This window comes from Chrysemys picta, chromosome 13 (assembly GCF_011386835.1).
Source record: "Chrysemys picta bellii isolate R12L10 chromosome 13, ASM1138683v2, whole genome shotgun sequence".
In the NCBI taxonomy this organism is placed as follows: domain Eukaryota; kingdom Metazoa; phylum Chordata; order Testudines; family Emydidae; genus Chrysemys; species Chrysemys picta.
Window position 1 is genome coordinate 32,016,142 of NC_088803.1, and position 22,677 is coordinate 32,038,818.

A 22,677-nucleotide genomic window follows, 5' to 3' on the forward strand; every position below is an offset into this window, starting at 1 on the left:
CTAAATGTATTCAAAAACAGAATCTGCCCTTCTGTATTTATCAGACTACATGCATATGCTGCAGAGAAACATGAGTTCTTCTTTTCCTTGCCAAAACACTCTAACAAATCTTATTCATAGGGAGGTAAATTGAGTCCTGCCAGAAGAAAAAACAACTTTTAAATCTTGCTCTTTGTTCAAGCAACACCACATGATTGTGTGTGAAAGAGAAAGAACGAGAGACAGAGCATTAGCCCAAATCTAGCAAGTTTAGGGACAAGACGGTCAATTGAGCAAAACTTCAATTACAGACTAATTTAATGTAGACCCAAGTACATTATTGCAATTCAATAAACATCTCTTTAGAATTAAGTGATTCCAATTTGCTTTCATTTCAGCTGTGTGCACGCATTTAGAATTTGTTAGTATGCACACCAAAATTAGTCAGATTCTTTCAGAAACACTGATCCATGCAATCCCAAAGTGACACCACTGGTGCATGGGACTAACCTCAAATCAACCCCACTGAAAAATGTACCTGCTTAGAAAAAAAGGTGCAAGACTTGGCAAAATAATACTTTATTAACCCTTAATTATCTCTCCTTTTTAGTTCTTCTACCATCTCTTGATCTAGGTGTCTAGGTACCCGTGTAACCCTAGCAACAAATTTATCAACAGCTCTTCTGCTGGATACTTCATCCATCGGTATTTACAACTTGCTCTTCAATCATCTTACCTTCAATGGTTTTTGATCAGGAGACTGTCAGACACCTCCCAGCCTTGTGCTCATTCCTACACATCACACTGCCAAAGACTGAAGACATGTGTCAATCTTTGGGATGCTTCCCCACAAATACTCCATGATACAAAGGATGTGTATCAACATATGGGGCAAGTCTCATGGTAGGCAAATTCAGTCCCAATACCCTTTGATATATATTAGCCACTACAGTTTTCCACACAGGGCTGCATTTCAAAGAAGCCTAACACTAGCAATTAGAATATTTGTGGTTCAGACAACAGCTACCTTTATTGAATTGATTTAAATATTCCCTCCTTTTATTAAAAATGTAAAATCTAGTATTAAAACATTCACATTTTGCACCTAGCCTCCTGGCAGTCACCCACATTTCTTTCAGGGATAACTGTGGTTGTGAATCATTCTTTAGCACAGTCCTTTTAAGGGATTCCGAGACTGTAGTATATTGTAGCTGTGGCCAGATCAGTGCAATCAACCCAGATTCCGGGGACAATAAAAGTGACTTAAAGACACCTTTGAACTCTCCCCTCCTGATCTCTCCTCAGGTGCAGCTCAAGATCTGAGCCTGACTAGAAACCCCCTTTCCCTCCTTGAAGTAAGTTAAAATCAAATAGACAATTAATGTTTTGGGATTTTGTTAAAAAAATAAGTCTGCATGATAAATGACAGTTCACCCAGTGCATCCTGTGCACTCTGAACCTATCCTGTTCCAAGCTCTTTGGGCAAAGACTGACTATATTTTTTTGGTAGTTGCAAAAAAAATTCTTGGGCAGTTTCAGGCACACTGACACAGGAGTGATAATAGATAGCACTGGAACAAAGACCTGGCTGCAGTCCTCCTTAATTAGTATTGCTGCTGCCGCTTGGCACTTTAGGGCAACAGAAGAGCCCACCCTGACACCATTTACATAGCGACATAGAACACACTATGGCACCTTGACAGGATTATTTGTGCCTTATAAATTGCTGTTAGGGAACAAAGCTGAAATCTAGAGGTGGTCAAACTGTTTCATGGAAAAAATTAAAGTGTCATTAAAAATACTTATAAATCTGTATAATAGACATAATTAAAGGGCTGATAAATGGGGTGGTAGCCAGAGAAAGTTTCCCTTCTTCATTCAGTTTTTAAAAAGAGGACTGAAACTCTTCTGTAGCTTACACCCTATATTTACACTTTAAAGTGCTATAAACTAATGAAGGAGGCAGATATTTAGGATTGTAAATATTACACACAGAACAGCTGCCATTTGGGAGAAAAATGTGCAATATCTACACACACACACACACACACACACACACACACACACACACACACACACACACACACACAAAATGCATGATATATGTGTTGTTGGGTTCTTGCCACCTACCTTTCACAATTAATTCTGCATAGTTTGAAACGCCAGAGCCACCATCTGAGCGAATGACACACCGGTATTTGCTGATGCTGCGCTGAGACGTGTCTGCTACGCTGACTGTAGCAGAAAACCGTCTGTGGTTGACCACCCTGGTGACCATTAACGCGGTGTCCCTTCCATTCCACTGCTGCCAGGAAACCAAGAATAAAACAAGTGATGAGGATGTGGCTGTAAAACATGGCTTTTTTTTTTTTAAGCTACTGACCAATTTTTGTTATTATATTTTATAGTAACACAGTTACACTTTTTTATTTACCTGAATCTACCATGTTAGAATTTACATAGGTGCATGTTTCCAAAAGACCTCCAAATGTGCACCCACTAAATGTACTGGATACCTGTTTGTGTGCACTCACATGCACTTGTACCCTTGCATACTGATGTGGGGAGTTGTATATGCTTTCAAGTTTTGCGGATATATTTTTGGATTGCATTTAACAGTTTGACTCATTATACATACAGCAATGTCTAGGTAGGAAGATGATCCAGACTTCCAGAGATGTTCATATACAATGTATTTGCATGCTTAATTAGCATGTGCAACTACTACAACTGAACAGATTTTGTACAACCTTTTCTTTGTGGATGTTCAGATGTGGGAGTTTGTTTCAGACTAATTTGAAGACAGACCATTTGCAAAATTTGGGTTGAGATCCACGTTTAGATTTTGAACACTCCCAATTTTTGAAGATGTTCAGACCTTCCAGGATTTTGGTTCACATTCATTTTGGCTAATCTGGATTACCTATTCTTCACAACAACTGGAACTGAAGTAGGTGAAAGAACTAGGCAGATATGTGAGTAAGGCTGTGAAAATGTAGTGTCATTTTGCCAATTTCCAGCAGTCAGTAATTCTGGGTGATGTCACTTTCATGAAATGCTCCCAGTTTGAAGAGTGGTAAACAATTTCTCACTAGCAACGAAAATGCGTCCCCCCCAAACCCCTGAATCTGGGGTGGGTGGGTATGTTCTCACATTATTTAGGTCAGAAACATTTTTCCACACCTCTAATCATAATGGCAGATGCATTTGGCAGCAAGAATCCAAGCAAGCTAATGCTTAAGCAATTACACATCTCAGAGGGTGGTTAGATTACAACATAAAAAAAATTCAGATAAAATGGAACTGCTAGGATATGAAGGTGTGTGACGGCAGCACAGTTAAAGAGACTTCGGTTATTTTGTATAAAACATATTACATTTCTTACTGACTCAAAAGTTTCTCCCATACTGATTTTCATCTTTTCAGCATTAGACAAACTGATTCCTATCCCCATCTCTTTCCCGTGTTTAGAATGAAATTGGTATTTAAATTTGTTTTAAAAGTTTTAACTTCATTCCTTAGGCTACCAAAACCCCTTTGTTAACAAATCAGGAATATCACAGCAATTCTGGCAATGGTGCGTACCTGTCTGCAGAAGCAGACGGTTCTAGAAATATTGTTCTCTGTAGGCTCTATAATAATAAAGAATAGGGACTAAATTTTGCTCTTAAAACCCTAATGCAGCAAAGTTTAAGTTCAGTTGTCTTAAATGAGCCTTGCATAAGAACAGCTATACTGAGTCAAACCAAAGGCCCATCTAGCCCAGTATCCTGTCTTCCAACAGTGGCCAATGCTAGATGCTTCAGAGGGAATGAACAGAACAGGTAATCATCAAGTGATCCATCCCCTCACCCATTCCAAGCTTCTGGCAAAGAGCGGCTAGGGACACCATCCCTGCCCATTCTGTCTAATAGCCACTGATGGACCTTACACATGTGATTTGCTGACTCCAGACCTCAGTTGCACCAGTGTACAACTCATTTTTAAGTACAGTTGCCTTGCTCAGACTTAACATAAGTACAAGAGCAGATTTTGACCCTGTGTGCATTTGAAGTACATATAGCAAAAGGAAGTCTTACTGGCTTCATTGGGATCTTAGTAGTTTAACAGTACAGAGTTTAAAGGAAGAGAAGAATTATAGTATTTAAAGCCTCTATGCACAAAAAAGTTGTAATTTTAAGCTCTGGAGCACTTTGAGGGCTAGAAATAATTAGTGACCCTCAATGAGAAGCTGGAAGTCTCCCCTTTCCAGTTTGTTAAAGCTTCCATTTCTAACCCTATAAGACTGGGAAGCTCTGATCTTAAGTCTGTTACTGTACCCAGACTTCTGGTGCAGGCAAGCCGTGCTATGGTGCAGGACATATGGAGGAATAAGGCCTTTTGCTCCCCGGATCCTGGAGCCAGTTGGGGACTGGCTCAACCCCATAGTAACACAGAGCAATCCAGGTGCTGGGGTAGGGGGTTGGTAAGTGAGGGGAGGGGTTGGAGCAAAAGGTGTCACCAGCTTTGTACCACCTGGGTATTCAACCTAAGGAAAATCACTAGCTGCCCCTTTAGGGCATTTTTCCAACTGCTTTGTCTGTTGGTCCTGAGCCTGGGATCGATGTGCTTTGGGGGAGTGGGAGGGAAGAGATGATTCCACACAAGGTGGAAACATTCTTGATTTTTAAAATTGATATATTATAATGGCAGGTGTTTGAAGCAGTTTGTGCATTTGATCTGGTAGGATAACTTTCAGGGGAGTCTGCTAGGGGGCAAAGGGCAAGTGAGATGATCAAAGGTGCATGATTATTATTTATTCTTAGCGTTGTGGCAATGCCTAGCGGCAGCAATAAGGTTAGTATTAGGGCTCAGTCATGCAGTCTTTGACTAATACGAATAAAGGTTGCAGGATCAGGCTACAGGTTTACTATGAACGTAACACATTTGTTACATTTTCTATGGTGGCCCCACACAGCATTACCTTGAACTCTGAACTGCAACTTTAAACAGCTTCTTCAACAAAGTAGTTTGGAACTTTGCCCCTATCCGTCAGTTCTTCCTCACCTCTACTCATTTTGACTATGGATGGTTAGAAAGAAAGACCACCAGCCCAAGCTTCATGGCACTTTACCTGGAGCCAGAGTTTGTCGTGCTGAGACCACTTCCCCCCGGCAATGCACTGGAATGTTGCATTCTGTCCCACGTTGACCTCCACATTCTGCAGCCGCAGGAAGTGAGGCGCTTTTCCTAACAAAAAAAATTCAAAAGTATTACCCAGGTAGAGCATGACAGTAATTGATGGTGTCATGTAGCCATGGGAAGATTCAGGCTCAGCAGATCAGAGAAGAATGCCAGGCTTCCCCATTGACACAGAGACTTCACAAAGCAAAGCCAAGCAGTATTGTTTAATTATTTAACATGGGGAGATTGATCTTATGCAGTAAGGCCAGATGGCTCATGTAACCCTTTGGCACAATAAGAAAGTGCCCTAAGTATCAGCTCTACAATAGAAGTTCACAATTATTTCTAACCAGCACAGTTTCATTACTGTTTGCTATAAGCAGAGAACAATTTCTTCTGCGGAATGGGAAAATGTCACAATTTAAAGGGTCAAACATTCAAAAAGTGAATTAGCAGTGAGTGATAGACACAAGCAAGTTTTCCTAAGGCTTTTTCAGGTTCACTGATTGTGAAGCAAAACCCTGGAGTTTCAGAGCTGTATCACGTTGCTGTTAGATTTTAAACGTCCATTCCCTCATTCACCAAAAACAAAACAAACACACCATGCACACACATACCACAACAGACCGGTGACTTTTAGAACTAAGCAACAAAGCCAGGCTGTTTCATGTCTGAGAATTAATTGAGAGGAAAATAAAGCATTACAACATGAGCATACAAGGCTATGAACTTTATAATATTCCAGTTGACCATTTTTAAATGAAATTCACCTGTGCAGGTTGCCAGCACAAGGTGTATATACTACTTCTACCCCTAGGCCTTGTGCTGTTCTGAATTTTATTCTGAGTTTATTACTAGATTTAGGATGATTTAAAAAAAAAACTGACAGATCAGTGCACATTATTATGACTAGACCTTCAATGAGCCATGTCATTTCAGAGACTATATCCAACTATATTCCCAGACAACCGCCATTAAGTACCTGGAAAAGGGTGTGGGCACCTATAAGTCTTTATATATGCAGAACAGGTAACAGCGTCTAGACACCTATTTACATGCACATATGCTGGTGCAAACAAGTTTGGCAGACATTAACAGAGGCCAGTTGAAAAGTTGGTCCATTGTATGTACATGTCTGTACTATATAATTTAGTAGTTGCCATTCACTTAGATTGCAAACAGCCCAACCAGCTGACCTAAAGTATCCCTATACTATGATCTTTATAGCTGGTCAGTAGTTGTAGCAAAATCTATTGAGAAACCAGCCTTTGGCTGAAGGTGGATTATGCAGCCCTGTTACCTGAAACAGAGGCCTTAGCACAAGTGAGCAATGTGCTGCAGCAGAAGTTATAACAGCTGAAGTGGCTGGAGAACTGAGGCATCTAGTTTTCCCCTTTAGTGCTTTAGTAGGGGCCACGTCTGCTGATTTTTAAGCTTGTGTCTGCCACACTTAAGCTATGAAAAAAGTAAAAATTAGGTGAAAATAAGGGCTAATAATGTCAAACCCTTCCTCAGCACGAGTTTACCAGCAGTGTTCTGAGTAATAACTATTGTAAAATGAATGTGAGGGATGAAAGCCATAAAAGTTCACAGAACATGTCACTGATATTTCAAGGTGGCTTTCATTCCTGGACCTCTGCATGTGACCTGAGCAGTAGAGGGGTGAAGCATTAGGAAAGACTGCAGGGGATTTATAGCTTATATGGAACACTATACCACACAGGTTGAAAAAGTCCCCCAAAACAGGGTATGATGTGCATGGTTTGGGCCACTTTTTACTGCTATCAGTCTCCTTTTTAAGCTTGAGCTGTGTGGAAAACTTAAAAACACAAGGATAGCCTATTGGGTCAGACCAATGGTCCATCTAGTCCAGTACCCCGTCTTCTGACCTCAGACAGTGCAAGATGTTTCAGTGAGAATGAACAGAACAGGGCAATTTCGAGTGATCCATCCCCCATCGTCTAGTCCCAGCATTTTGCAGTTAGAGGTTTAGGGAAACCCAGAGAACAGGGTTGCCACACAAACTCAACTCCATCAATACAATTCTAGCAGTCAAATCCTACAGTCCCTGAAAGGAATGGGAGTTCTCCAGGTAAGAACCCAGGATTTTGTCAACTGATACTAGCCAAGTTGTGATGCATGTTAACTATACTGCTCTGTTTAAAGTTAAAAGGAAGGAGGCAGCTGAAGTCCAATTCTTTCTGAATATTTACAAGGAATTTTTTTTTCCCTTCTACATTTCTCAAGGCACAAGGTGCTTTTGCAGTCAGCCGTGGACAATAAATAAGCTTCCAGAATATGAGGGAAATAGAAGGCTCAGAAAGTGATTAAGCTTTTAGGGCCAGATTCTCCAAGCTGCTCAGCAGGCAGCAATTCCCATGGAGAATAGGAGCTGTGCATTTTCGAAGATCTGATGCTTAATACATGAGTCAGATCAGTGAAGTGTGATATTAGCAGCATTGCTGTTTCTCTACATAGATTTCATACACGATGGTGTCAAATCAGGAAATCATCCCTATTCAGTAAAATACTTAGGCATGTGCTGAACTTCAATTTGGGACTTGCACACATACTCAAGAAATGGGATTAATGGGATGAGGCACCACTTTAAATGCTTTCCTGAATTTGGGCCAGAGCCGGTGTCCTCTTTTTCCCTTTTTACGGCCAATAACTTTCTTGCCCAGTCACTGCCTCGTGACTGGGTAAGCAGATTCTTTGCTACAGCCAACGTATTACTCCATGTAAGCACACCATTTGGGGGATTTGTTTGGATGCTGCCAATCAGCTGCAGCATGTGGTTAATATTGATAGTAATTATATCTTAATGAGGTAAATGTACCCAAAGGCATAGACAATGGGCACATGTCATAAATATACATATAATAAAGTAATAATGGCGATTATCCATACCTCAGTTATCAGAACTGCCCTGTTATATTAAACTGGCTCATGTCCCCTGATGTCTATCACATTAAATGTTAACTGTAGGAAGCCACTATTTGAAAGTTGTAATTAATCCCTGTTGTATGCCGCTCACTGAGGTTACAGTAAATAGATACATGATCAATGTGATTTCAGGAAGTGTAGCAGCTGTACTAATATACCTGGAGCTGTGAATTGGTGAGGGGAGAGATGTAAAGCACAGTAAATGGAGTGGATGGTTTGCTGCCTTTCCAAGTATGACCGGGCAGATAGAAGACACTACCATAGGTGCTGTATATGCAACATTAGATCATGACTAACAAAACTGAGGTGTCACCCAACAGTGCAATTCAATCCCAAACTCTTCATGTATTGAAACTCTAAAAGGCCTGGGAGCAGCTGAGGATTGCTCAGGAGAGCATGAGTCTCAGCTCAGATAACTGAATTGTTTGAAGGGGAAGAGCACATGAGGCATGGCTAGACTCATTAAAGGGCATGAAGTCTCTTACAATGTTTAAAAAAGGGATTTTTAAAAATTGTATTTCACTTAAATGGCCAAACTAACACCCTGGATCTATACAAACATGGGGAGAGTTCAGATCCAGTCGAAAAATCCAAATAGGACACATCACATATAGATAAAACTGGGGGGACAAATACAGCACTAACCAGCTTTCACAATGAAATGGACTTGTATTCAACTCTCTGTGTAAGCTTGTGTCTCTCACCAACAGAAGCTGGTCCAGTAAAAGATATTACCTCACCCACCTTGTCTCCAGTCCACAGTAAGTTGAACGCTTTGAAAAATGATACATATTCTTTAAATACCTTCATGGAACTGCTGCGTGGATTTACATTCTGTTAAAGAAGATAGCTTTGGGGTATTTGGGAATGTTGCACTAATGTCTGCAAATGCACTTTTTAAAAGTTAACTGTACTATCAAAAAACCTTTCATTCTTCCTCCTTGAATGGTCTGAATAAGAGCTAACAAACAATCAGAGCTTTATATTGCTTTAATAATAGAGAAAGATTTAAACAGACATTTTGGCACTGGCTGTAGATTCTGAGCTTTGCTGCCTGTTGCACGACTTGCAAAATTATGTATTTATTCCAGGCTGATTGCCTTCACTCCGTAAGCATTTTGGAAGGATAAAAGATGATGTTTTAAAGCTGATTGAATTGGGTGAATTGCTCCTTCACACTGCAAAGCCTGGTATAACACATTAACATGGCTAGAGAAAGAAAGAGTGCTTACTGCATGGATGGGCAAGGACTCTGACTTCATCCACAGCTATGAACCCCGGATGTCCCTTCAAAGACACGGATTCAAATATCACCTGAAACACAGTGAGAAAAGCGTTTCTTACAAACATTAGCTGCAGGAATCATTTTAACGTTTGCCCCCTCCCGCCCAACCCAAGTGCCTGAATCATTCAGGATTCTCCGATTCTGTCATTCTTGGTGGGGACTAAAGACCTGTTCAGGTGTGTGCACGCATATCAAGATGCTTTCTCAACTAGGTTTTGCACTGAATTTCAACTCCATTTGGTACAGAAATTGCTAGAGATTTATGATAACCTAATTTACCTCATTACCAGGAACAGAGAACCCTTTGTCAGTCTTTTATTTGGAATAAAGACCCACCTGAGCTGAAATTCATTGCCGATCTGAGGCCCACTGTGGGAAGTCATTAGAAGAGGGGGGTGTTATTTAGTCTGGAGAAGAGTAGAATGAGGGGGGATTTGATAGCAGCCTTCAACTACCTGAAGGGAGGTTCCAAAGAGGATGATGCTAGGCTATTCTCAGTGGTGGCAGATGACAAAACAAGAAGCAGTGGTCTCAAGTTGCAGTGCGGGAGGTCTAGGTTGGATATTAGGAAGCACTATTTCACTAGGAGGGTGGTGAAGCACTGGAATGGGTTACCTAGGGATGTGGTGAAATCTCCATCCTTAGAGGTTTTTAAGGCCCAGCTTGACAAAGCCTTGGCTGGGATGATTTAGTTGCTGTTGGTCCTGCTTTGAGCAGAGGATTGGACCTCCTGAGGTCTCTTCCAACCCTAATATTCTATGATTCTATGAACCTGTTACAGATCCTAGTAAGTGGCCCCTCATTACTACGCACTAGGACAGATGTGAGGGGAATCCAACCCACTGTGGTCTGGATTGCCAGGGTTGTTTTAAGTCCCTGGATCCTGAACAGAGTCCAGCCACTTCCCCAATCTCGGGGTCCCTAGACTTACTCTCAGGGCACAGATCTGCTGTCTGGAAGTCCACCCTGAGAACTGGAACCCACTGTCCAGCTGCCTAGCTCATCTGGGAACAGAAGTCACCCCTCAGGCTCCCTCATACTTAAAACACACCCTCTCCCAGAACTCCACCCCAAAGCTGTGAAACTTCTGGGTTGTGTAGGTATGCAGCAGTTGTGAAGCAGTCAACACACTTACTCCTTGCACAGAGTCTAACACATTTGCTCTTTTATACTTCATCCTGTAAAGCACAAGAGTACAGATCATACACAACAACAAGCCTCTTAAACCTCACTAGCTCACCCTTCTGTTGTAAGCCCTTGGGGGACCATCTGGGTCCAGGAAGGCAGATAGACAGAGCATCCCATGCCTTATTCAGGCTGTTCCATACTGACTGGCCTCTCTCCCTCATGGATTCCTTCACCCAGCTTGCAGGACCTTGCTCTCTCCTGATCCATGCTTCCTCTTCCTGTATGGCTTCCCTATTTCTGTGTGTTTCTCTATTTAAACCCCTCCTGGTCATTGGGCCTCTTTTGTCCTGGTAAGTTTCCATTGCTCCTCCCCTCCTTGCTACCTTCTGAGGGATAAACTGGACTGGATTTCCAAGGCTTCAGGTCACCCATTGTTCCCAGGTGTTTGCATCTGAATAGGGTCACTGAGCCCTAAGCACCCACATTGTCTGTCTGCAATGGTAGATCCACAAACACAGAGGCATTCATGATACAGCAGTTTTTCAAAATACAATATCACCATTTCAACCAGAATTCATAAATGGTACAGAATCCCAATTAAGACACAGGACATAGTTGACACCTTGTCTTTCATATGTCCCACAGCTGGGGAATTCAGGAGTTTCTCAGGAGCCAGATCCCCCCATGTAACCACAAGCCCTGCATGGATTGTTTTGGAGGAAGAAACTGGTTTGGCTTACAATACAATACAATATCTGTGCAAGCAAGACAGCTGTAAAATCACAGCAAGGCACCCCAGTCTCCAGTTGCTGGATTGCAAGAAGAGTCTTCTATACAGGGTAGTTTCTACCCTTCCTGAATCAAACCAAGAGAAATGGAGAATGAAATACTGTTCTAAAAAAATATGATATGTAGTATCTCTACACATACTGTATGTTATTTTTTTTAAATCTATCCTCATGGAGGAGAGGATATATTCAGAAGAGCTGTTTAAGAGTGCCATACCATATGGCAGTGAACATGCCCAAGCAATTTGGGGCTGCACACACAAGGAAATCAAGTTACACAGCAGAGCAATAATGGTCTTTTGCTGTAACCCAGAGAATGCTCCTGGAATACTGTTCTCAGTTTTGGGCACCTCATTATCAGAGAAGAATAGACAGACTAGGAGCTCAGAGAAAAATCTCAAGGAAAGAAAAACAAGCCAATGCAATATTTTAGAGAGAAGAACTGAATATGTGCAATTTGTGTAATAAAACGCTAAAGGATGGGGGTGGGCAGAACAGAACTGCTTGGAAATATTTGGATGGTGCAAACAACAACGATAAGGAGAAATTTAGCATGGTATGACTGGGATAAAGATAAAGGAAAATGCAGGCTGAATATCAGTGGCCGTTCAGCTGGCTCGCTGCACAGAGCTAAATTTCACCCACAGAGAACATTTTTATTGATAGAAAGATAAATTACCCCATTTGGTCAATACTTGGTCTCTTTGCACTGGCAACACCCAAGACAGTCAATTAAAGCAAATAGTCAATGGGCTTTCTGTAATCAAATAGGGTTGGTTTGTGTTGCATCTGGGCTTCCAAAACTTTATTTCTACTCCAGTTTGTCTACCTCCTTTTTTTATGGAAGAAAACACTCAAATTGTACTACTCCTAGTACACCAAGAACACACAAAAATTAGACCTTTTGAAATAAAAGTCCTGAAAAGACAGATTCAGCAAATGCATTGGAAATTGTGTGAAATATAAGAACAAAGGGGGCAAAAGATTTAAGATAAGGAAAGGTCAAGAACTGAATAAAGTCAGGAATGGAATTTAAATACAGAGGAGAATAGTTAAGGAATAAACTACTCAAGGTACAGCAGCAACAGGATAAATTGGTAACACCAGTTACTGAAGAGTTAGGCAAATATTAGAGAGAAAACCACATGCTGGGGTTACACATGCAGCTTTGAAAATGGAAAGCCACCTACTTGCTTTCTAGTGCTATAGTGTCATGTAATGGAACCTCTTGCTTACGCTCTTTAAAATGAGCAAGTCGTTTGAGAAACACAGTGCAGCGATCAGGAAGATGACTCGAGAAATTACTGCTGCAGCTCCTTGCAAACTTAGGTTCCAAACTGTAACCTTAATATTGTTTTAATTTTTGAATACACGAAGAAGGAAGGTTCATCTGGAAAATAGTCTGCCCAAAAGGCATCTTAAACCATGTTATCAGCTTCCATACCTTCCACTCAAGGAAATTTCTTCAGAGCCCAGACTTCTCACCTCCAAGAGAACTCTTCTGAGAAGGATTAGGCATTGCCCTTAACTATCAGTAGCTGGCAAAAGCAAATGCTAGACCACAGAAGTTTCTGTTCACTATTGTTGACTATTCAATGTGTAATGTCCTTTATGGCATAGTGGACTGACACTGGACTGAGACAGATGGCTCAGGGCAACCACTGCTGAGTTAGTAGATGAAAATCAGCCCCACACATTCTGCCCTCGGCCCCATGTTTTCCACCCCTCTCAACGTTCTGAATCTGCAGAACAGTAGTAGGCAAGCCGTCTCTCTCTCTGCCTGCCTGCCACCCTGAACTCTTCATGCTCTAATTTCTTCCTTCGATCCAAGCTCACAGAACTTCCTTCTCCCTTTGCATTGCACCGACCTAGACCCCCAGCACCATGACAGCAGACCAGATTTTCCGGGCGGCAGAGAATTGGGGCCCAGGGCCTGGAGGAAGCTGAGATGTATGCTAATTTAAAGGCCCAATTCTATATATGTGACACTTTTATGTTTGACTCCTTACTCATTCTGAAAGTTGCAGATTTCGGCCCTTAATACCGTTTTGCATTTTAACAGACCACTCAAAGCTTAATATAGAAACAGACAAAATGCAAAGCTTTACACTTTCGGAACCTTCTTAAACGCCTTTGAGAATAATAAAATCCAAGCCATTTCATGTTTCTTTCCCAACAAACAACCCTTACATGTTGCTGCTACTTTATACAAACAGTGTCTGTGCTAGCAAAGTAGCCTGGTTCATCTGTTGTACTACAACTGTTTTCTTAAGGCACAGATCAATAATGTTCCTTGCTGTACATCACACTTGCTTTTACTGGCAGACTCCAGTACTGCGCTTGGTGCATTCTGGAGCTTAGCTCATCTTTATGGCACGCAATAATTCAGTGATTACATGTATAAACTCTCTCCCAGTCCTCCTACGGCTTTTCCTCACTATGCTAAACACCTATTCAGGCTGGGAATCCAAGTGTGACAAATTCTGGAGTAGCCATTATAAATCTCCACCATCCATATATATATGTCTCAACAGAATGCCTTTATAACTGGATAACTCATGTGAATCTTGTGCAGGATTGCCAGCATTGCAAACATGACCTCAGGAAATTGGCTTGGTTACCAGTATTCAGATAGCCAGACTCTCTATAGCTTTGAGTAGTAGCTGAAGCTTCCTGGGAGGGTCAGGCACAAGGCAGATGTATTTCTTAACAGTGGGATTTTGAAAAGCATCTGGAGGAGTTAGATGCCCAATTTCCCAGCCTAATAACACAACACTGTTCCTGCTGATGACTCTGGAGCCGCATCTGTGCATCAAGAACATCCTCCACATTTTGTCCAACACGAATTCCATGTTTTGATGTGGAGACAAATTTTCCTGGTTGCCCATTACTTTTGAAACACTATCTTAAGAGTTCATTGTGAAACACTGGACATGCTTTCAGGCCTCAGTGAATCAGTCTGCATTTCCCTGGCATGCACTACTAGATTAAAATTGACAGTAGGGTGGAAAGGCTTTTAAAACAAGGAATATTTCTATGGCTCAGGATCAAGATGTGCCACTTACTGACAATTGGGAGATGAGGAGCCCACCAGGCATCTAGGTACCCAGATTACAGCCATCTTTGAGCTCAGTCTGCCCGTAGCCTCAGGTATTCCATGAGGTCACTAAGAAGAGTGAATGGGGACAAAGTTTCTCGCTTCCTCCTTTTAAGTACACAAATTTCTCTCAGTCTAGTCTCCATTGTCTTGGCTGAAGTAACAAGACCTGGGATGACCATTGGTCTATAGGCCATCAGACAGAGACAGTTTGTACAGTTAGAGACTGGTGAGTCTCTGAGGTTTAAAAGCCACCCTGAGAAGAATGGAAGTTTGAGCAGAGTGGGAACATCTGGAAGGACCAACCACCAAAAAAGGACAATAACAAAAGTGCTTTCAGCTGGAAGGGAAGAAGCCACCATGGTTCAGATTTAAAAAAACAACAACAACATCCCATCCAGTTATTAAAAGCAAGGGGGAAAAGAAAATACACACAGCTGTGGAATGTTATCTACAGTAATTCCTACCCCATTTGTGCCTCTGATCAGCAATTTATGTATCTCTCCTACAATGTGTAGTGGGCAGTTCCTTGCCATTCATTTTTGTCTCTGATAGAATGGTAAAAGTGTCCTGCATGAAAAGAAAGTGCACTCGTTTACTGAATTAAGACCAAGAAAGTGCATAGAAAGGAGTTTGGAACAGGCCACATAATGGTGCAGTAAACAGGTGGCTGCAAAATTAATGTAGTAAAATATAATTGAAACCTTCAACTATAATGAGTTTCTCCTGGAAAAGTCAGCAAGAGCCCAAGCATGGCATGCACATTCCTAATAAAGTTTCACTTCACTTAGCCCCTAAAGTGGCATATTAGTGTTTCTGCGTAAATAAAATTGCAGTGGTCCCTTTGCACAGCACAGCTACTCCCTGATCTCACAAAGCCAGCTGACTCCCAACTCCTAGACAGCACTGCAGCTGCTCTCTACATCTGCCTCCCTTCTTTAGATGAACAGTTTCTTCAATCTAAATAGTCCTGAACCATCCGCTTCCCTTCTTCCTCTAGGGAACCATTCCAGAAGAGTAGAGTGCTACCTGCACTTGAGTATATAGAATTTATCTGCTGCTTAAAAATAGTCCTCTTGGTGTGAAATCCGGCTTAGCTAACTGAAGTCCAGCCTCTGTTTGGGAAAGACTAATAATGAGACAACTACTATGACATTCCAACCACATCTGGACTTGATCGACATTTCTAACATCTTTCACCCAGGCAACTCTCTGATGTCACTGAAAAAACCCTGATTAACAGCTGATGACGTCCTGCTGTCAGCAAACAAAAAATCATGGTAAACTACATTCAATCCCCCAGTAGCCCTGGATACACTCAGATGTTGGCACCAAGACAGTAGCTCCTGGTGGGGATGCTCTTGAATGAGTGCTCAGCACAATATGAAAGGGCCATGGTCCAGATTAGGCTACTGTCACGTGCTCCTACTTGAGTGACATTGATTCAGGAACTTGAATAGCAGCAGAATGAGACTGTCCACTTGCTCCTTGTGCTAGGAGTGCCCACTGTTATGTCCACAATGTGCCCAATCTGCATGGAATGCCGGAAGGTCAAAACATGTAGTTTCAGTTCAGGATTGGTATATGAAGCACCTCACAGTCTAAGACTTAAGAAACTTGACTATTCTTCCCTAGCTCTAATTCCCTGCCCATTTGAGGCTGACTGCTGGGAAGGGTGTGTTCTTACTCGTTTCAGAAACCAGGACTGGGACAGGATGCAATGGGTTTGCTGCTCTTAGTCCTGTTCCCAGTAGACAGGTATCCATACCGCAGAAATCACCATCATCGGCACTCACTGGAATTCAGATGGGCTAACTTTCATTCAACATTCCCTCCAGTGTGAAAGGGGCCTGGGCTTTTAAACTAGCAGGACTATCAATCTTGGTGGGAGCTGGCACAGTTCCAGCGGATGTAGTTCTGACCTTCCTCCTGCTCTTGGGGAAAGGGAGAAGAGCTTGAGACACCAGAGAGGAAGTTACTCTAAGACTCAGGGAAGGAGTCAGCTAGGCAGCAGAGGCAAAACTGTGCCACAAGCAGCCCTTACTCTAAACGTATTCCACTTTATTTAGTAAGCTTACAAGATGGCAAAAATCGATCCAAAGATGCCCTATTAGATGCCAGACGGCTGGTGTTAAGTTCAACTCAGTAACTCCAACAGGGGAAGGGAGGACTCAGGAGAAAAAGCAAACAGATGAAGAGCCCACTCAGATTAGGAATCTGGGCCAAGCTTTCAAAAACAGAGCAACCGCCCAAATGCAAAGGTGAGTGAACAAATGTCAAGCGCTCTTGCTCATGCAGTCAGTTGGGTGCATGGGCAAACTGGGTTAAGTATGTGCAGATAGTTACTTAAATGTCTAGATAAATGTGCATGTATATTTACCCAATTTTATGCAGAGCCATGGTAAATGCAGATGGAAGGGTTTACACATCCTTATTCTCAGAACACATCAGTGCTGACCAACAACTGGTTCAATAAAGCCCTCCCTCCAGAAGCTGAAAGCCTTCTAGAAGCAAGAGTGTTGAAGAAATTCATGGAGAATAAGTCCATCAATGGCTATTAGCCAGGATGGGCAGGAATGGTGTCCCTAGCCTCTGTTTGCCAGAAGCTAGGAATGAGCAACAGAGGCTGGATCACTTGATGATTACCTGTTCTGTTCATTCCCTCTGGGGCATCTGGCAGTGACCACTGTCAGAAGACAGGATACTGGGCTGGATGGACCTTTGGTCTGACTCAGTAGGGCCATTCTTATGTTCTTAAGAAAGCAGCATGCTTCAACATGCCTGGAGGCTCCCACCATACAAAATCACCACACACAAGGTCAGTTCTAAAACTAAGACTCTTTACTTGTATAAGCACCACTCATAAGAGGATATCAAAGCATGTCAGCTATCAACAAAGGAAGCCTCACAGCACTAATTGGGGAGGTGTTTACCCCATTTTACAGATGGGGAAACTGAGGTAGGGAGGTTGCCCCAAAGAGATTCAGAAAGAGACCCAGGAGCAGAGGCAGGATCAGAATCCAGGAATCCTGTCCCTCAGTAAGACAGCTAGAATAAACTGCCTTTTGCCAGCAGGTCCCATAAATCTCTCCCCTCATGTCTGCATGCAGTGTTGCAGAGTTTCACTCCTCTAGTGCCCCTTTAGGCCATCTGCCTTTATATGCCAGTCAGCTCTCCAGCTGAAAAGTGCATATTTCAGTTCACTTCCAAGGTGACAAAATGTCCAGGTGTAGTCCCAAAGATTCATTAACTATCCTCTGGGCCCTGTGCTCATCCCCTTGCCTTTCTCCAGCTCTGCTATTGAGTATTGCTCTGCCCAGCTCAAGTCTTCCTGAGGCCTCTAGCACCTTACCCCTTCACGGGAGTGAGCAAGCCAGTCACTCCTCTCTTCTTGACTCTCAACCTATTTGTAAGGCTGAGATGCCTGATATTACCTGATCCTTCCTTAGTCCCATCTCTCCTGACTGACAAGGAACTACCTCATTACCACCCAGGTGAAGTGAATGATGAACTGGAACTTCAACCCTTTCTTGCCTGTGATGGGGTGAGAGCTCATGACATATTGTAACAATTGTTCCAATATTGTACAGGGAAAAAACTTAAGCATTGTTATTTCGGAACTAACATTCATGACCTCCTTGACTAACAATAGCCCAGCCCCAAACTCAGAGCAACAGAGCAAATCTTTGGTGGAGGAAATATTACAAACACATACCTGATAAAAGTGTGGCCAGAATGTACTGATGGCAAGCTCTGCCTTCACCCAACCTTCAGTAACAATCCCCGACACATTCCAGATGGGGTTGCCCTGTGGTCCACCGTTAACCTTCACGTAGACATTCAACGAGCCAGGGCTGGAGCGGTCTCTGCTAGACAGGTAGTAGTGAAAGTCGATGCAGTGAGTGTCATTTTCCTTCAAGGTGGGCAACAGCAAGTGAGCTTTCTGCCCAGATGCCCGTCCAGAGCTATTCACCATCATGAAGGAACCTAGAGAGAAAGAAGGGAAAAGGGGAAGGGAAGAGAAGAGGGTTTTTGGTTTGGGTTTTTCAGAGCAATTGTATCAGAAAAGTAAATGATTCTACATGATCCGCAGCAGTCAGAAAACAAAACGTTCATTTCATGGAGCTGAAGCCTCCTATTTTATGGCTATTAAACTTACCAGATAGAGATTCAAGTAGATTTTGGGTCTGCTAACACCAGAGTATTATAAGAGTTCTTATTTTTGAATTTTCTTCTGTCAATTTCATTTTATATAACAGGGCAGGAAAATATTCCTTCCGAGTTAAAATTAACATACATCTTTTTGTTCCATGCTTCATGTATAGAGACTTACCAAATTCATGGCCATGAAAAACTCATCATGGACCATGAAATATGGACTCCCCCATGAAATCTGGCAATTATAAGGGGGTCACGGTATTGCCACCCTTACTTCTGCGCTGCCTTCAGAGCTGGGCTGCTGGAGAGCAGCCACTGCTGGCTGGGCACCCAGCTCTGAAAGCAGCACCACCGCCAGCAGCAGCACAGAAGTGAGGGTGGCAATGCCGTGACCCCCCTACAATAGCCCTGCAAACCCCCCACAACTTCCTTTTGGGTCGGAAACCCCCCTCCCCCAGTTACAGAACTGTGAAATTTCAGATTTAAATATCTGAAACTGTGAAATTTAAGATTTTTGAAATCCTATGAACATGAAATTTACCAGAATGGACCATGAATTTGGTAGTGCCATATTCATGTAGTAACCAGCCCTACACAATGTGTGTACACCCTTGCATACCTGGCTCCCCCTATGGCATGCCCAATATAAAGGGATGCAGTGGGTGAGGCCCCCAATTGCCATAAGTCAGTGTAACACCGTTGCAGACCTGTGCCAGCTTACGCCAGCACAAGATCCAACCCAACATCTCTGTATAGTAAGCCTCTAAACACTCCCCTGCATTAACAGCACCCCCAGTTGCCAAAGTCCAGCAGAATTAAACGCGTGAGTGTAACAGTGACATCCCAGCTAGAAACAATGCAATAAGGACCGTTAAACCACTCGTGGGAGGAACTGGACACAAGTGGCATTCAGAGTGAAAATGCTGGAGTGGGAGGTAGTATAAGATTAGAAGGGATTCATGAGTTTGTTTACCCTGGAGCTTACCTTATATAAACCACAGCAGTGGGTGTTGAGGAACTCACAGCTTGCTACACCAAGCATTTTATTTTGAGACACGTTGGTTTTAAACTTGTCTCTTCACAGATGCATCAAGGTGACAAAACACATTAGCAATGAGAAAGCCGTTAAGGGAGTTATTTGGTTCGATTCTATTCAAAGAATCGGCTTTCGGTGTGGGCACAGGCAGGAAAATTGGAAAAAAAAGTATTGAGAGGAGGGAAAAAAATCTCTGTGTTTCAGCAGCCAGGCATGATAATTTTTAATCAAACGCAACCCTCTTGACATTCTCAGTTCCGATACTGCTGCCAAGTCATGCTACAAATGTATTTCTCTGCTGGCCTCTTGCAGTTCACAGAAGATTGAGTTTGGAAAGGCTCACTTCAGTTCTAACCTATAGAAGTTCCCTTTTCCTTTCTAATCCACGCTGCAGCAGTGTGACAGACACCCAGATGCGCCAGATAAACATTTTGATCAAATCTGCTCAGTGAACAGCCATATGCTATAATTTTTTATCAACGGACACTGGCAGCATTCCCCCACAAAATCCTTCCCCCCCCCCGCCATGTTCATACGCACCCTCTCTCTCTCTCTCTCTCTCTAAATAAAGGATCAAGAGAGGCAAAGATGCAGAAGGAAGTAAGTCTTTTATACTAAAGGGGGAAAAAAAGTCTCTTGGGACTTTAGGAAATTCAGCCACAATGTAAGTAAAGATGAGAAAACGACTGCACTGAGCAACAAGAAAAAACTGACAGGCAGATCCTTTCAGGGCCATTCTAACCTACATCTCAAGGTGGTAGAAATAGAAATGGATGTTACCCAAGAAAACTTCAAATTCAAGCACCCTTGGACTTTCAGAAACTTTAGATCTGAATCCAAACTTTGCAGCGGATCCCTCTCTGTAATAGGAAGACCTGCCAAAGCACAAGGTCAAATGCTGGGATTTTAAAAAGCGTTCACTGTTGACCCAGTTCTGCTCCCACCAAATATAATAGTAAACAGGCTGGATAAAAATCCATAATTAAAAAAAAATCAAATGTTTTTTATTTAAATTGGATTTTTTTATTTAAATTGGATTTTTTTGATAAAATGCTTTTTGAGGAAAAAACCTATCTAAAGATCGTTTTAATTAAGATACATTATAGCTCAAAGATATCTCATCGTGGAATAGGGATTATAAATTCTAATTCTATAGTATGAGACAATCTATTCATGTAATGTTTAAGAAAAGTTTTGTAAATGTGTTCCAATAGTTCATGGATTAGGGACCCAATTTTATGGGGTTCCAGGGGCTTCTGTACAGATAATTTAGGTTAATCTTTCTATCTACCCAATGGGATTCAGTGCTCAGTCTAGAAGATACCATCAGAGATCCTTAGTTTTACAGTTCTCAAACTGTGGATTTGTGTCTCCAGAGATAACATGCTTGTTAACAGCAAAAAATGTTTTCAAATAAATAAACAAACAATATATAGAGGTGAGAAATAACAGACCTCAACTCTATTGTCCCTCAGCAAATTTGTGTACACAGAGTCAATCCCTTACCTCTCTCTAAAAGTGCAAAGTTTCAAAAAGTTCAAAGAATAGAAGATTGTTGGGGGCGGAATAGATCTGGACAAGGAGCAGAAGTCTGGAGATAAATGTGAGAAGGGAGGGACAGGCAGTAGTAACAAAAGTGAAACTGATTGAGCAACATACTCTAGAAGTCTTGAGGTCTTTCTGAGTGTAGCCTTCATTGATTTGAGATCTACCATACCATTCTCTCACTAGAAGGGAAAACGTATAATGTCAGCAGTCCATAAAAGAGACCCAGTTTGGGAATATTTTAATGAAGTTGTCTACCTGTGGGTAAAACAGGCATGCATGCAAAATGCAAAACAGTGCAACAAAGAAATGCAAGGCTTGGTTACCCGAATGAAACAACATCATGAGAAGTGTTCCTTCTCAGGAAGAAGCTGTGCTGAAAATGATGAAAGGAACATGTCTGAACATGCAGGATCTTCAGGTTGGTAAACTTTTTTATTTCATACTTTTCTTAGGGACTATGCCTGTCTTCTTTCTGGACTATTCTTAAATTCTCATGTTTGAGCAACAAACATAGTTGTTACTCTGTGGTACTATCATTTTAGGTGCAGTTGTGATAAAAAATAAATAGCTGAAATAGGCAGATCTTCCTTTTACAATTTCACTTTTACAGTTGTACTGAGTGTCAGTGAATGCAATGAGTAATACTAAATGAGCAATATGGTAATAATAATTAAATAACTGCATTGGCTTATTTTGTTTAGGAGAATCCATCCTCAACATACAGGATTCTGAAGACTATCCACCTTCAAGATCACCATTGTTTTCTATAGTTTCAGAGTTATCTGCCAAAGATAGTGTTTCAGTCACATCATGTATGTCACATAGCCACAGTATATCACCTGTAGCAAAAAGAAAAAAAAAATCTCCATCATCCAGAAACAACCATAGATAAGTTTGTGATAAGAACCAGCGGATTACAAAAAGAGGTAATTGATGAAAAAATTGACTGGTTTGTTTATGCAACAAACTCTTCTTTCCATATGATTGAGAACCCACGCTTCATTAACATGGTTCAGTCATTAAAACCAGGATACAGTCCACCCAACAGAGCAGATGTCGCAGGCAAATTGCTGGATAAAGTGTATGAAAGAGAAATTGAGCAGTGTGCAAAAGATCTAGAGGGTGAAATTGTTAAGCTGAGTCTTGATGGGTGGAGCAATGTCCACAATGCTCCTGTTGTATGTGCTTGTGTGACGACAGAAGAAGGGAATGTCTTCCTTACAGAAACAATTGACACATCAGGAAATGCACACACAGCAGAATACTTACAAAAAGTAGCAGTAAAAGCTATAACAAACTGTGAAAAAAAAGTAAATGTCTAGTACGCAGCTTGGTCACAGACAATGCTGCAAATGTATCCAAGATGAGAAGAAATTTAGAAGAGAGTCTCAAGCTAATAATATACGGTTGCAGTGCTCATTTGATGCACCTTCTAGCCTATACACTTCAGTGTTGCAGAAATAAAGGCTAATATTGTTGAAATGGCAAAATACTTCCATAACAACCACTTTGCAGAAAAAGTGGGAGGAACCAAGCTCACTCTCCCACA

General features: G+C 41.8%; 1 protein-coding gene across 6 annotated transcripts in view; it reads right to left on the bottom strand.

Annotated features, from left to right (window-relative positions):
* The window catches only part of PTPRT (protein tyrosine phosphatase receptor type T), a 736,092-nt gene that overhangs the window by 455,298 nt on the left and 258,117 nt on the right, over positions 1-22,677 (bottom strand). For all 6 annotated transcript variants that reach the window (XM_005295345.3, XM_005295344.3, XM_005295348.3 and 3 more), the window contains exons 3-6: positions 18,102-18,373; positions 9,321-9,402; positions 5,093-5,208; positions 2,110-2,284 (exon numbers count right to left, since the gene is read on the bottom strand). In XM_005295345.3, coding sequence (XP_005295402.1) covers positions 2,110-2,284; positions 5,093-5,208; positions 9,321-9,402; positions 18,102-18,373 — 645 coding nt within the window. The remainder of the gene's footprint in view (positions 1-2,109; positions 2,285-5,092; positions 5,209-9,320; positions 9,403-18,101; positions 18,374-22,677) is intronic.